Consider the following 15,603-nt stretch of genomic DNA (forward strand, 5'->3'; position numbering starts at 1 on the left):
ATTCCACCTAATCTGTTCAACAGATTATGGTCTATATTACTTCCTTGAACGTTATTTCCATATTTATCACATAAAGCATGAAAAGCAGTGGTGACCGAGGATAACCTTGCCTTTATCCTTTGATTAACTCAGGAGCTGACATACTTCTTATCCGTTCCCATCTAATTTCAACTTTATTATCTCGGTATATTTCCTGTAAAAACCATTACCTCATGATGTATACATTCATCTTTAAGTATGTTTTACAGGAATTTCCTGTCCACGTTGACATATCCACTGCTTGTGTCCACGAAGGCTAAATACAGGGGTCTGATTTCTGCCTTAGCCATTTCTATACATTGGCTAATCACGAACAGGCTATCATCTAAGTGCCTACTTCTTCTGATCCCGTTCTGAGGTTTTACGAGTACCTTATTACTCTCTACCTATGACTGCATTTTTTAATTTCACCTCCTGCATCACGAACCTGTATATCTCATATCGCAATCGGTCGGAAAGGTTTACGTGCATCCCATATTTTTTGCTTTATAAATCAAATTCATTTTACTTTACGCCAGCTGCGCAGAATTTGCTTACTTGTTAGCACTGTTTCAGTTGCTTTGAACAACCTTTCCTTGCTTCTTGCGCAAAGTCTTTTGCTTGATTGGCCTGCCGATGCGCCACGACCGCAGCCTGGGCAACGACCAAGGAAAATCGACGATTATCTGGCTGAATCCGCCGGTGGGACACGGAGGTCACCATCCCCACGTCGTTTCTCTTCTTCTCGTCGGTCTTAAGGAGACTTTCTATGGGCAAGGTCGCCAAGCTCCCGCCAAGAAAACTAAAAGCAGCAACCTTTGAGGGGGAGGTACTCATCGACACAACGTACAAGACCCTCCTACACCGCAACTAGGTGATCACCTGATACCACAACCGACTGCCGTCCAAAACTATGATACGCCGACTCGACGTCACTGCCACCTGAAACATCGAAGCGAACCCGCGCCGCACCGCAGCCGTGACCTAACACCGCGCCGTACCTCTCAAACGACGTTTACGACAGCAAACCTCAGCATTTCTCTCGACGGAACCGACGTCACTGTACTCGTCGACACAGGGGTCGATTACTCTATCCCCAGTCGACATTTCGCCGCAACTCTGAAAAAGGCCAACACTCCTAGGGTCGGCCCACAGACTCGTACAGGGGGGTCACTTGGTTACACCGACTGGGACTTCCGCATCAAGAGCGAGAGTTCAAGGCGCCACCTATCTCGCAACGTTCGTCATACTCGAACATTGTTCACATGACGTCAATCTCAGACTAGATTTCTTGGCTGCGAGTGGCACGGTCATAGACCTTTAGTCAAAGGACGTGTGTTCATCCACAGAGAACGCAATACACAAAGATTCAGACCACCCGACCGCACTTTGCATCGTGGATGGCCACATCACCATTCCACCTCGTTCGCGTGTTATGGTTGCTGTCGGCGCCAAGACTGTAAGGAATTTAGAAGGCGGCGCGAAAGGCGACCAGATCTTGCTCATTGCCAGGAGCCGTGCTGTCGCCAGAGGAGTTGTTCGTCTCGTCTACAGAGCAACAGAGTTGCTGATAACCAATTTCGGTGGTGCACACCAACATCTGAACGTGGGAACCGTTGTGGTTCACGTTGATGCCATCGTCCATGACAGCACCACGCCCAGTATTTCCACAATGTCGTTGTCGGAACGGGAGAGCCCGGTCACTGGTTTCACGTTCGACGTCAATCCAGCACTCTCCCCGACGCAGCAACAAGTTAAAGATCTTCTGCGCTACGACGAAACCTTCTCGGCATCATCGCGTGTTGGACGAACTCACCTAGCGAAGCATTGCATTATTACGGACGAGAACGTGCACCCTCTCCGGCAGTCCCCCTACCGAGTGTCTCGCGCTGAACGCGACGCTATTGGCCACCAAGTCAAGGAAATGCTCCGCGACGACGTAATTGGCGCTTCCCGTAGTCTATGGGTGGCTCCAGTCGTCCTTGTGAAGAAAAAAGACAGAAAATTGCGGTTCTGTGTAGATTACCGTCGCCTAAACAAAATCACTAAAAAATTAGGTAGTGGCTTAGCTCTGGTTATGCCTGGATATACAAGCGAAAAGCTGCAGTTGTGCTTGGTTTGATGTCATGGCTGGCGTAGTTGGCGCACAATGCACGGGCAGCACCACGATAGCGATGGAAGCGTTCGGCCGTCCACAAAATGCCTCTACGGAGGCAGAGGAGGAGGCGCGCGTGTAGTGAATATGGTGCTGTCTTAGAAGGTTGCTTTAGACACATGTACTGTGGTGCCCATTCCTTTCGGGTGTACACCAAGATATGAGAGACAGGCATTTTCTTTCCTTAAAAGCAACTTTCATTTCATTTCATTTTCCTTAAGGCCCTTATGACGCGGTTCGGGTATCCACCGAGATATGAGATAGACAGGTGTCGTTTCCTTACCTTGAAACCAATTTTCTTTTAATTTCCCTTCCCTTAAGGCGCGGTTCGGGTGTCCACCGAGATATGAGTGTCCTGGCGCACTGTTTGTCTTTTGTTTATTTTTTTATTTGTGCCTCGTATGACATCACTCGGTTTTGCGCAAATGCGCAGCTGTGGCAAATCTTGGCTCCGACGGCTCACGCGAAGCGCAGCTGTGGTGCGGGTAGTGAAGCTTCTCGCTTCAAAAGAATGTCGATCCCCTTCCCCGGATCGACGACGCTCTGGATCGCCTCTGTAGCACGGAATACTTTTCTTCGATGGACCGCAAGTCAGGATATCAACAAACTGAGCGGGACCGGGAAGGAACAAAGCCATAAGATCTCCTGGACTCACGCTCAAAAATGAGAAATGCCACTTCGCTTATACAGAGGTCAAGTTCTTAGGGCAAGTTGTGAATCAAGCCGGAGTTCTGCCTGATCCCGAGAAAACTTGCCAATTTTCCGCCGCCGCAAGATGTTAAAGCTGTCCGACGTTTTCTTCGACTGTGCGCTTATTACCGTCGCTTTGTGAAAGATTTCGCTCGCATTGCCGAGCCGTTGACGCGCCTAACCAGAGCGGACACACCTCTCAGATGGGAAGCAGAGCAAGCAAATCCATCCTACACGCTTCAAAGCCTCCTGCAGGTGCATCCCGTTCTGGCTCACCGCGGCGTAAACGCCGACATGGAGCTCCGCACTGATGCCAGCAACATCGGCTTAGGTGATGTCCTGGTCTAGATCCAAGCAGGTCAAGAACGGGTCATCGCTTACGCAAGTCAGTGTTTGTCGCCAGCTGAATCAAATTATTCTGCTACCGAGGAAGGATGTCTTGCCATTGTATGGGCCACTTCGAAATTCCGACGGTACCTTTACGGCAAATATTTTAAGGTGGTACCCGATCATCATGCCTTATGCTGGCTCGCAAGCCACAAAGACCCACCCGCCCGCCTCGTCCGATGGAGTCTACAGCTCCAGGAATACGACATGACTTGTGTACAAATCCGGGCGCAAGCACTCTGACGCCGATTGTCTGTTCCACGCCCCAGTAGATCATTCTACCAACGCCTCTAATGATGGCATCTTAATGAGTGCTATCAGCGCCTTCTGCCTCGGTGACCAACAATGCGCCGACCTAGAACTTCGAGATGTAATAGAATTTCTCAACGGTAGCAACACGACTGCCCCGCGCGCTTTCAGGCGCGCGCTGTAATCTCTACGCATCCGCAATGGCTTTCTGGCCAAGAAAAATTTCGCTGCGAACAACATGCAACATGCAGAGTGGGCTTGGCAGCAGCGCATCGGAAACGATGTTCAGGAGCCATTTTTGCTTGATTCTTCAGGTTTGTTCTTATATGCCTACTAAATGCTTCCGCAGCGATAACCGCTGCCTATTGCTGCTTCCTTGCCCACTATGCATTGCGTACTTTTTATCTGATTTCCGGTCATTCACAGAAGATCTATTGTCATGCGGTGACATTGAATCCAACCCCGGTCCAACACAGGAGGATATGTTGCTTCAGCTTGTTTCAGGCCAAACCAATATGACTGCCTCTATTAACATGTTACTGGAAAAAGAGAATACGCTGGAGGATAAAATCGGAGGTTTAGCTGTTCGCATTACCAACCTGGAAGACAAAGTATCCTGTCTGGCATCTATAAACAAAGTGGTCAGTGATCTAAAAGAAACAGTAGCTCAACTTGAGCAAGATAATTCATACATGATAAAAAAATTGATGATTTAGAAAACAGGAGCAGGAGAAATAACTTGATTGTCGATGGATTGGAGGAGGGGGACGAAGAAACTCCTACCTGTCTTCAGAATGCGATCCGGAAAGAACTCTTTGAAGAAAAATTGGAAGTTGAAATCAATAGCATAAAGAGGTGCCACAGGCTGGGAAAAAAGAAGAAAGATCAAAGCCGCCCCGTAATTATGAAGTTTCAGGACAACAGAGAAAAACTTGCGGTGTTACAGGCTTGTTCGAAGCTGAAAGGAACCAAATTCTGTGTGGCTGAAGACTTTTCCAGCCGAGTTCGTGAAATTAGAAAAAAGCTGTGGCAAAGCTGTGCAGTGGAGAAGGCTAACGGCGCTAAAGCCAAACTGTCATTTGATAAGCTGGTAATCGACGGTGCTTTGTTCGGATGGGACGAAGTGAAGAATGAGCGCTATCGTATATCTAAAGAGAGGGAATGACAGACGCATATTATGAACAAAAGGTTCACACTGATAAACGTCAACTGTCGAAGTATTGTCATCAAAGCTACGCAACTTGAGGGCCTGCGTTGACGCATGATGTAGAAATCGCTGCACTCACTGAAACCTGGTTGGAAAAAAATATTTTTGACAGCGAATTCGTACCACAAAACTACAAAGTTTTTCGCAAAGACCGAGATGGAAGGGGCGGTGGAGTCGCCATACTGTTCAAATCTTCACTGCAAGTCTTTGGAATGCCAGATATTGACGACGTAGAAGGCATCTTTTGTAAATTTTACAAAAGCAATGTTTGTTACGTTTTAGGAGCCATGTACAGGCCACCCAATTCCTCTGTAGCACTCCTAGTGAATCTAAAAAAAATATATTGAGCGCCATATAAAACAGAATGATAGGCTAATCTTGACTGGCGATTTTAATTTACCAAACATAGACTGGACTGCCTTTTCGTATTCTAATAACATCATTGAGCAAACTATGCTTGATATTTCTATTGCCTTTGACCTGCTTCAGGTAGTTAAAGATCCTACTAGAGTCCACAATGGTTCATATTAAATTCTTGATCTATTTTTTGTAAATGGTACTGTCAAAGAAAACGTCGAATGCTCTGTAACGACCGGTATTTCTGATCACAAAGCTGTTGTACTGACATTGATGAATGCAAACTTTGATCGCCGAAATACTGTCAGTTTCTTTCCTAATTTTTCTCGTGCACATGATGAATCTATTCTTGATATGCTCGACTTTCATTATGACCGCTTTATGAATTTTAATGGAAATGTGAATGACTTATGGCTATTTTTCAAAAGTATTGTCTTTCAGTGTATTGAACGCTTCGTTCCAAAAATTGCAAAAAAGTCCCCAAAATGTAACCCTTGGATAACACGAGAGACATTACGCTCACAACGAAAGCTAAAAAGAATGAAAAAAAGGTTAAGAGCAGGAAACTATTCCCAAACGATCATTGATGAACAAACAGAAAAACTAAAACAGCTGATTGCCCATGACAAGGAAAAGTACTTTTCTACTCAGCTACCTACCTTCATTAAAACATGCCCTGAGAAATTCTGGAGGCAGATCACTCCAGCTTCACGATCTCATGATACTTTCAAAGTAAATGGAATATGTGAGCGTGATGATGCTTTGGTGTCCACGGCTTTCAATGACTACTTCAAATCGGTGTTTACGTAGGATGACAGCTCTCTTCCCTGCGATTCTGTGAATTTGCCTTCAATTCCTGTTGTTGTGATTTCTGAGGCAGGTGTTCTCAATTTAATATTGAAGCTTGATGTAAAAAAATCTCCCGGACCAGATGACATTCCCAACGCATTCCTGAAGCGTTATGCAGAATGGTGTGCCAAGTATTTATGCATCTTATTTAACAAATAATTAAATGAAGGATCATTACCGGATGACTGGAGAACGGCAAGAATTAAACCAATTAAAAAAACTGGAGACAAAGCATCTATTCAGAATTACCGTCCGATATAGTTAACATCTACAGCATGCAAGGTTTTGGAACACATCATTCATAAACATATAGCAGATTTTCTTGAACAAAACAATTTTCTAACTAATGCACAGAATGGCTTCAGACGAGGATTTTCCACTGCCACTCAGCTAGTACAAACTATACATGATTTTGCGCAGGCAATAAATGAAGGAAAGCAGACTGACGCTATATTTATGGACATTAAAAAAGCATTTGATAAAGTTTCGCATAACAAGCTTCTTCAAAAATTAGGTAATGTACTAAAAAATGACAAACTACTCGCATGGATTACAGCCTACTTAAGAAACCGTCGTCTGTTTGTAGTAGTAAATAATTCCCCTTCCCCTCCAGCTCCTGTTGATTCCGGCGTTCCCCAAGGATCTGTTCTTGGGCCACTCCTCTTCTTGATTTTTATTAATGACATTGTCGATAACATCTCAGTTTCTGTTAGATTGTATGCTGACGATTGTGCGTTATATGAAAAGATTACTACTAGTGAGGACCAAGTACGGTTAAATAACGATTTCACTAAGATAATAACATGGTGTGACCAATGGCAAATGTGCGTTAATTATGATAAAACAGTGTTCATGCGTATAACCCAGAAAAAGACGCCTCTTTTGTTTAACTATACCGCTAAAAACAGTGTTCTCTCTCAAGTGAATACATACAAATACCTAGGTCTGCGGATCTGCAATGACCTCTCCTGGACAGAGCACGTTGACAACGTTACAGCTAATGCCCTACGCAAACTATTTTTCCTCCGACGTGCTCTGAAGCTCGGCACCCCCCCAGTGTACGTTCACTTTCGTATAACACTATCATTCGCCCTATGTTAGAATATGCTGTCATAATCTGGGATCCTTTCACTAAATCTAACATTGCTAAATTAGAGAGAGTCCGAAAGAAAGCAGCACGGTTTATTTACAATTCATATAACCGCACATCTATCACTGCACTTCTTAATCAAAGTGGCTTGCTTCCAGTCTCTCACAGAAATCGCATCTGTCGTCTAAAATTCTTTTTTCAGTTAATCAAAGGTCAGTACAATATTGACACATCCAATATTATATCGTTCTCCTCAGGGTACAACACAAGACAACGCCATGATTTTACAGTAACACCATTAAACGCACGAATTAACACCTTCAAGTACTCCTTTTTCCCCAGAACGATTACAGACTGGAATAATCTAACTAATGATGCAGTAACCCAAACTTCACTAAAAAGGTTTCAAAGCCACCTTTAACTTTTTTGTAATGTCGTACCGCTACATTTCTGTGTTTCGTTTGTACTTTTTTGCAATTGTGTTCTTGATCTTAAATTGTTGATCAATTGTTCTTGTATTGTTTGCTTGTTCCTGAGATCGTTTTGTTGTTTCCGGAATTTATGTATTGTGTGCCCACCCTGCGAATGTCTTGTAAAAGATCGCAGTATCAATAAATAAAAAAAATACCTGATCGTCGTAGCAGCTAGCCTGCGCATTGAAATCCTTCAAGCCTCCCACGATGAACCCAGTTCTGGACATTTGGGCATAGCCCGTACGCTATCCCAAATCCAAGAGAAGTACTACTGGCCTCGCCTCCGTGCTGATGTCACTCACTACGTCAGAACGTGCCGAGCCTGTAGCGTCGCAAGGTGCCGCCAACCAAACAAGCTGGGTTCTTGACGCCCATTAAACCAACCACAAGGCCCTTCCAACAAATAGGATTGGACATGCTGGGTCGTTTCCCCCGTTCGAACTCTGGCAACAAATGGATAATTGTCGCGACGGACTACCTGCGGAAACGTCAGCTCTGCTTAGCGGCACCGAATTAGAAGTCGCGAAGTTCTTCGTGCACGACATCGTGCTCCGCTGTGGGGCACCTGAAATGCTGATCACTGACAGGGGCCGGGAGTTCATGGCTGAGCTGCTGCAGCAGATCTTGGTTTACAGTCCTACCGACCACCACCGAACAACGTCGTACCATCCTCAAACGAACGGGTTGAATGAAAGACTGAACCGCACCCTTTCTGGCATGATCTTCATGTACGTCGATATTGAACACAAAACGTGGGACGAAGTGCTCTCTTATGTGAGCTTCGCCTACATTACGGCCATGCACGAAAAAACGCAGTCCTCGTTCCACTTTGTTTAAGGCCGTGCAGTGACGACAATGCTCGACGCAATATTACCACATCTGGACGACTCCAGCCTTCATACTGATGCCTACACGTTCCTGGAACGAGCCGAAGCGGCTCGCCAACTGGCCAAAGTACGAAATCAGGCCCAACAACTTCGGTATGCAGACCGCTACAATCGTCGCCGTCATGACGTCCATTATGCGCCTGGTGACCGTGTGTGGGTGTGGTTGCCCATTCGGAGACGAGGGCTAAGCGAAAAACTCCTCCATCTCTACTTCGGACCATACCGCGCGATCAGATCATTGGGCGACCTCAACGACGAGGTCATTCCCGATGGATCACAGAAGTGGCGACGGTCCCCGTGCCCTGAAGTAGTTCACGTGCTCCGCCTGGAGCCTTATCACGAGGGGTAGAATTGCCCAGTAATCCTGTTCCGGCCTTCCTACAACTTCACTCACTCCCAGCATCGGGACGATGATTCTTTTTGCCGGGAAGTAATGACACCGTCTATTCGTCGTCATCCTTCTCCTGGAAACACGACAGCGCTGAATGCGCGCGAGCTCGCCTAAGAAAAAAAAAGAAGCTGAACTGTCTGGCAAGCGGTTGCTCCGCATTTTGGCTGCTACTCACGTCCGCTGTCATCGCTTTGAAGCTCTCCTACTTAGACGTACCCAACCGTGATAGACGTACTGAACCACGCATGACAATATCATTTCTGCGGAGACGCTACGCACACTGGTGAAAGGTGAACAAGAAACAAATCAAAACTGCAATTAAGCAAAGGTGACGAAATTAAAAATATAAGGCACATGGGCCCGATTCGTGGCAAGCGCATGCGAGCCATGCAAGCAAATCACTTAACAATGGTAACTTGGTTGCACGCAACCATGTTACTCCTGTTTTGAGATTTGCTCACATGGTTCGCATGCGTAATTTAATTGCATGCCAGTCCCTTGCTTTTCCACAATACTCTGTTTTTTCAGGTATATTTTTGCGGTTATTCATTTTTTTTTGTGCGAGACTGGAACATTTTTAACAGTATATCACTCATCCACTGCGGATGACATCGAGGCGAACCGCCGACGCGTGCGCTCCCGCGAGCGCTGCCAGCAGCCGATTCCCACTAACGGAGTGACGGTGCCGCCGCCTGTAGGCCGATCTCGCGGTGAATCGTTATGAGAATCTCTAAGCCCGGTTTCTTACCTGGGTAGAGAATGAGGACGATTTCAGCGTGTGGCCATTATTTGGCGACCGTTCTATTTTTCCAGTGTTTGTTCCGAAACCTGGCGATCTATCGTAATCGTTTTTTTTTCAGGCTTGTACCCTAACTACGATCGCATGGCAGTAGAGATTAGCCAAGCTAAAGAGTAGCAACGAGAATGAGCTACCGTAATATCATAGTCCTACGTCTGTGGTAAAATTTGAAACTGCCCGGGACTCCTTCACGCGCATCAACATCTTGAAATGCGTTTTCGTATTTCGCTCAAAACGAAATGCGGCGAGGTGGTCCCCTCACCTTGGGGTCAGCAGCCTAGCGCAAAGCCCGTTGTACACCACGGAAAAGGGAAAGAAAAAATTAAGCGACACGTGTCACCCGTACACGAGCGGAAGAAAGCAGGTCGAGCTGAGGAAGCAGAACATGAAAACAAGAAAAAACGCGAAGCACATTCATTTCACAATTCGTCCAAAATTAGTCTTTAATTTCAGCGTGAGGTTCATGTAGCACGTGCTTATTTCCTCTCCACAGAAAAATAGGCTCGAGGAGAGCAACACGTTTTTGCGTTGGTTGCTGAACGCTGCGCACTCGAGCTGCTTTCTCTAAAGAAGGAGCACGGGCTCAAAACAAGTTGACCTCACAACGTATCCAAGCACCAGCGAAAAAAAAAAATGAGCACGCGCGCGCAAAATAAGCTTATTTCACGTGCAGATGATGCATGCACATAAGTCAGCGAGAGAGCTAGGCGGCCTGCCCGGTAAATTCCATGAAGTCTTTCGCTGAGGGCGCAGTTCCCTTTTAGTTCAATGGCGTCCGAAACGCCTTCTCGCCCAAGTCGTCCCCTATATTTTGAAAATGCATAGAAGACCGATCGGCTCACATTGACTAAGATTTTTGTAGTGTTTCTAGTTGGTCATAACAGCATTGCTCACCCGCGTACCTGCCTTCCCAAGTAGGCCGAGGGGTTCAGTACTTCATAAGCACCCTAACGTGTGGAATCTTTGAAAAACATCAGTCTAACATAAATAACGAATTACCTAATGCTGTAAACTGCGCATTTGTTTTCATTCCGGTGAAAAAAACCGTCTGGCAATGGAAGATATACTGAAATATGGGTGCCTCTTCCTCAGTGCCCCCATAATCTTTCTATTTTAAATATAATGATTCACTGGCTGAATGCATTTCTAAAACCGCTGATAACAGCGAGTATACCTCCCAGATGTTGTGAAGGTGTAGGTTGCGCAACAAAGGGACGAACCACGAAGAAAGACACAGAGACACACACAAGCGCTTGTGTGTGTCTCTGTGTCTTTCTTCGTGGTTCGTCCCTTGGTTGCGCAACCTACACCTTCACAACATCATGTACCAACTAGGCCCAACCCAAGTTTTATTGAAATGCCTCCCAGAGCATCCTGAGTGCCACTTCATCTGCATCGTTTACAAAACACTTCTTATAAGCGGCTACCAGATGAGAGGAACCATTAGGTAGTGGCATACCAGGCGCCAAGTTTTGCTAATCGGCATTCATTACAGGCTACGACATTTGCAATACTTACCTGATAGTAATCAGCGCCTGACTTTAAGATTCGTATTGCCAGCGAAAAATAGGCGTTGCTCCCGAGATATGTGGTAAGACTTTGAAAAGAAGCATTTCCTTGATTTGTGGCGACGTTGTAACTTCTTGGATAACCTTTATGTATTTCAGTGGTTGCCGCTCCGTCGTAGAGCGAGAGTCCTATTGCGAAGCTGAAAAAAAGAAAAAGGTTCCGACTAGTAGCCTCAGATGCAGGATCCCCTCCTCCCGTCGAGTGGGGTCATCTTTACATTGTGCATCGCGTCGTTGTATAAACTAAAGCGTGCCTGCTTCCCGTCTGAAAATATTGGTAACGTTGCTGGTCCTTCATGAGCGAATTATCTGAATAATGTAAGTTTCAAAGCCAAAAAGGCACTGAAATTTATTGAAGAAAAAAAATACGGCAGGATCAGACACGTCGTGAGACAATACTGCGAAAGCAGCTGAATTTAGCTTCAAACATTATTCTTTTGCTTTGAGTGTAACGAATATTCACTCAAGATGAGGCTTCATATGCCCGAAAGAATTTTTCCGCATTGGTGTATGGTTTTTATGCGGACTGTAATGTTGACCACGGAATAGGAGGTACCGTGGAGACAACTCCAAACTAAAACTCTCCCTAACCACGCTGTCCTAAGCCATGCGTACCCAGATAGATTTAAACCGAAGTCCAGCAAATGCGGCGGCAAAGCCAGCGTCGACCGCATCATCTGGGGATGTCCGACAGATCCCCCACCATTATCCCTGCAGGGGCCGGTTCGTCTGGGAACGTGCGAGAATCTGCTGCTCAGGTCTGATGTGGAAACCCACTTAAGGGTCCAGCCGATAATAAGAATTTTCCACTCCAAGCGCGGGTAGGCGGTGGGTGCTGCTTCTGGGGGGCAGCTCGCTTTCCCACTACGTAGGGGGTTTGATGCTGGGTGGGTGATGAACGGCAATATGGAAAGTGAAGGTGGGTAAGGGTAGGGCGGACAGGTGATTGGTGAATAGTGCAACTACAGTGGAGACTTTGGTCACGTGGACCGGCGTTTGCACAGATTGGCAGTAGCTTGTGCTTACGAAGTAAAACTGCAGGTTATTAATGCTTCACGATTAGAAGCCCCACAGCGAACAAAATGTGCCCGGCTTGCGTCAGCGTAGTGTTGTGTGCGCAGCCTGCCATTTTTGGAAGGTGGCAAAGTGGAGAGAGAGAAATCCTCCTCTCCACTTCTAGGAACAGGAGGGAGATGCCGGAGAGGGAAGGGGAGGCTGCCATGCTCGGAGAAGGCACGACATGGGCCGAGGAGTGAGCTACCTGAAGGTTGCTGGAACGGGAACACAGCGGGTGACTATCTTGGAAGGTGAAGGGTCAATTAGCCTAAGCCACTCAGCTCAGCGGGCAACCTTAGACCTTCAAGTAAGGAGAAGAGCCGTCATGTGTATTTCAGGCATGTACAGTCTGTGTCAAAAGTAACCAGGCTGCACGTTTCTCTTAAAGCTAATAAAGCTATTTATTAAAACTTAAAGCTCTTTCTTAAAGCTATTATGCCAGCCCTCAAGCTCTAAATCTCTGTATGGTATGAAGAACCGGTGTTCTCACAACCAAAGAACTTTTTAATCTTTAGGGAAGCCGTTAGGGCTGTGTTAAACGAATGAGAAGAGAACCATGCAGCCTGGTTACTTTTGACAAAGGCTGCACATCATATGGTTGAGGAAAAGGGAAAACAGCCGCAATATAGCGGCCTGACGCAGCTCGCATCCTCTGAACACGGCAGAGATAACAAAGAACTATTTAGCTCAAAACAAAACACTTTAAGAATTCACAATTTCGACAAATGCAGTATTATGTATACATACCTTATCTGCAACTGAAACGAGTATAATAAGTACATTATGATATTTAACATAAAAATTACAGTCCAGCGCAAGAAGCACTGAAAATATGGCAAAGGCAAGGCTAGCATGTACAGAGGTGTACATAGCGAACAGAAAAGAAACATTACATACGGCGAAAATACTGCCACCAATATAAAGTATCTGTTGGCACTAAGGCGAACGATCAGAAGAATTGGGTATGCCAAATCGGTTAAGCAAAGTGGCAGAGCGTAAATGAGTTTTGCAAATCTAATTAGTGCTAGTAAGTGGGACATAGAGTTCATGATGACGAGCTTGATGGCTGTGTGTATTTGGACGCAAGTTGATGGTTCCTTATAGGAACAGAACTCGACGTTCTGGAATTGATTTGTACAGTTGTAGGAGGCTGAACTCATCAAAATATGCATGTCGGCATATGTGATATTTTGAAAAAAGAAATGACCAGAAGACGAAAAAGTATGCACATTTCCTATTCCTGTCATTGCAGTTTTTTGTAGCACTAAGATTGTGTTACTATTGGAAGCTGCAGTGCTACCCCAGATTAAGTTAATTATCTTATTTTGGATTCCAATACGTGAGAGAGAGAGAGAGAGAGATAAAGAGAGGGGGAAAGGCAGGACTGTTAACCAGAAAGGTTTCCGGTTGGCTACCCTGAACTGGGGAAGGGGATGAGGGGATAAAAAGGGAAGAGAGAAGGAACGAGAAACAAAGTCACAATCTAGCAAAGCAAGGCAGTCTCTCGGAAAGGCAAAACAGTGCCTTGTGAGCCTTGATGGTAGTCGGCTGTTGTGGTCACGGGCCGAGGATCTTGGCCTCTGTGAAAGGGCGGGGAAATCGTAAACTGTTGGGCAGATTCGGTTCACAGATCACCAGAATGGAAAGCGGTTGTGTCTGAAATCCGGGACTGGAGCCCGCGGGCATTCCACTGAAAAATAAAAGCTTGCTTGACTTTCTCCGGGAAAGATAGTTCCGGGGGAGCCATGGTGTCTTCTATTGTAGAGCTGCAAGAACTGGCTGTAGCGCGTCCAGTGCTTGCAATGCGTTGTGTGCTACTGGCGTGCTTAAGCTGAACAGCGGTTCACGGATGACATTCATCAGTGACGTGAGGATTAGAATCACTTGCATATCTTGGCCATGGTTGCAATCATGCCTTTTGCCAAGATCAGTCGTAGGTGTCGCAGACATGGGGTGCGGCAACGTACCTGACGCAGTGCGCGCTCTAGGCTTTGGTAGTGGTGGCCACGTGGTAGCAGAGGCAGCAGGTCGTGAGTCACCGGTCGCCGGGCTTTCCTTATTTGTTGTCGGTGGAGGCGGACAAACTGCAGTGCCGCTTGGGGTCTTCTCTTCGAAGGTATTCGTTTCCTTCAACGACCTTCGGCGGCGGCGCGAACGACGTCGTCGCACCTTTGCAGCGGCTTCTCTGTGGGTCGAATGGTCACGCACCATTTGCTGCAGCACCGCCCTCTCGGTCTTTAGGCGAGGGCAGTCCTTCGAGGAAGAGTCGTGAGGGCCACGACAGTTGACGCACTCAAGGCAGTCGCGCGGCAACTGTCGCCGCTGATTGGCTGAGAGCATCTTCGGCCCAAGATGGAGTTGTGACAGACGCCGCTCACATGGCCAGTCCTTATACATTTCCTACACTGTAGCGGCTTAGGTACGAATGGACGAACTGGGTGACGAAAGTGCCCCACCACCTTCACGTACGATGGAATGCAGTCACCCTTGAACGTCAGCTTGATGCATGTAGACCTTCCAAGGCGCTGAACTTGCATTATGGAAATGCTGTTGGTTGCTGGCTTGATTAAGATGGGCAAGTCGGCGTGAGGGATGGCGATGTCGACGTTGTAAATTGCGCCAGCCGTGGTTCCACTGTCTTTTAGAATAAGAGGACGTATACTGAAATTGCCAAGTTTGATGATGGCAGCCAAACTGTCTAGCTCGCTTCGCTTCATGACATCAATGGCAATGATGTTCTTGTGGGAGTTTATTCTAACGTCTTTAATCCCTCCTGGTACGAGACTCTCAAGAAACACAGAGATGGTTGGCCTGTTTCGGAGATTCAAGTTGTCCGTAGACTCCAATGGCACGAACAAGACTGTATGTGCCTCGGCACTTCGCGCCCTGATAATCGTATCCTTACTTGAGGACGTCGTTGACGTCGACTCATTTTGTCTGAACAGTCTGCGCTTGGCCTTCTTACTAACGACGGGTACGAACCCATCGTCGGTCGAGGAGTCATCACTTCGAGGAGCCGAGTAGTCATCACCGTACACAACGGTGCCCTGGCTGCTTGAGTCACTCGGGGCGTACAGGCGCTTCCTCTGGGCGGCCGTTGCCGACCCACCGGGATCCACAGAAGGCACAGCGGCCTCCACTTCCATCGCCGTGACACAAAGGGAGCGGCGCCTCCCTAATTATGACACAAAATATAAAAAAACTGCAGAGACATGAAGCCGGTGTTCTGACACCGAACAACTTTCTATTCCTCCTCCTCGATTACGTGAAGTACAAAAGAAGCTCGGTTCTGACAGGAACCCATATATTGCAGTTTCCTATGAATTCCGACGGCACGAGAGACTTTAGCCTGTAGATGCTCAACAGACACATTATAACGAATCATCATTGCATAATAATAATTATGCACCCTCCAGTTTTATGCTTG

General features: G+C 46.6%; 1 protein-coding gene and 1 pseudogene across 1 annotated transcript in view; one reads left to right on the forward strand and one right to left on the reverse strand.

The window, feature by feature from the left end:
* LOC149368007 (uncharacterized) overlaps positions 1-15,603 on the reverse strand; it is a 151,956-nt gene that overhangs the window by 88,196 nt on the left and 48,157 nt on the right. The window contains exon 3 of the mRNA XM_089575514.1: positions 11,071-11,260. Within this exon, the coding sequence (XP_089431640.1) occupies positions 11,071-11,260 (190 nt within the window). The remainder of the gene's footprint in view (positions 1-11,070; positions 11,261-15,603) is intronic.
* LOC149368008 (uncharacterized) lies at positions 3,745-4,664 on the forward strand (annotated as a pseudogene).

Source organism: Amblyomma mixtum, chromosome 1 (genome assembly GCF_055824585.1).
Source record: "Amblyomma mixtum isolate Tamu chromosome 1, ASM5582458v1, whole genome shotgun sequence".
In the NCBI taxonomy this organism is placed as follows: domain Eukaryota; kingdom Metazoa; phylum Arthropoda; class Arachnida; order Ixodida; family Ixodidae; genus Amblyomma; species Amblyomma mixtum.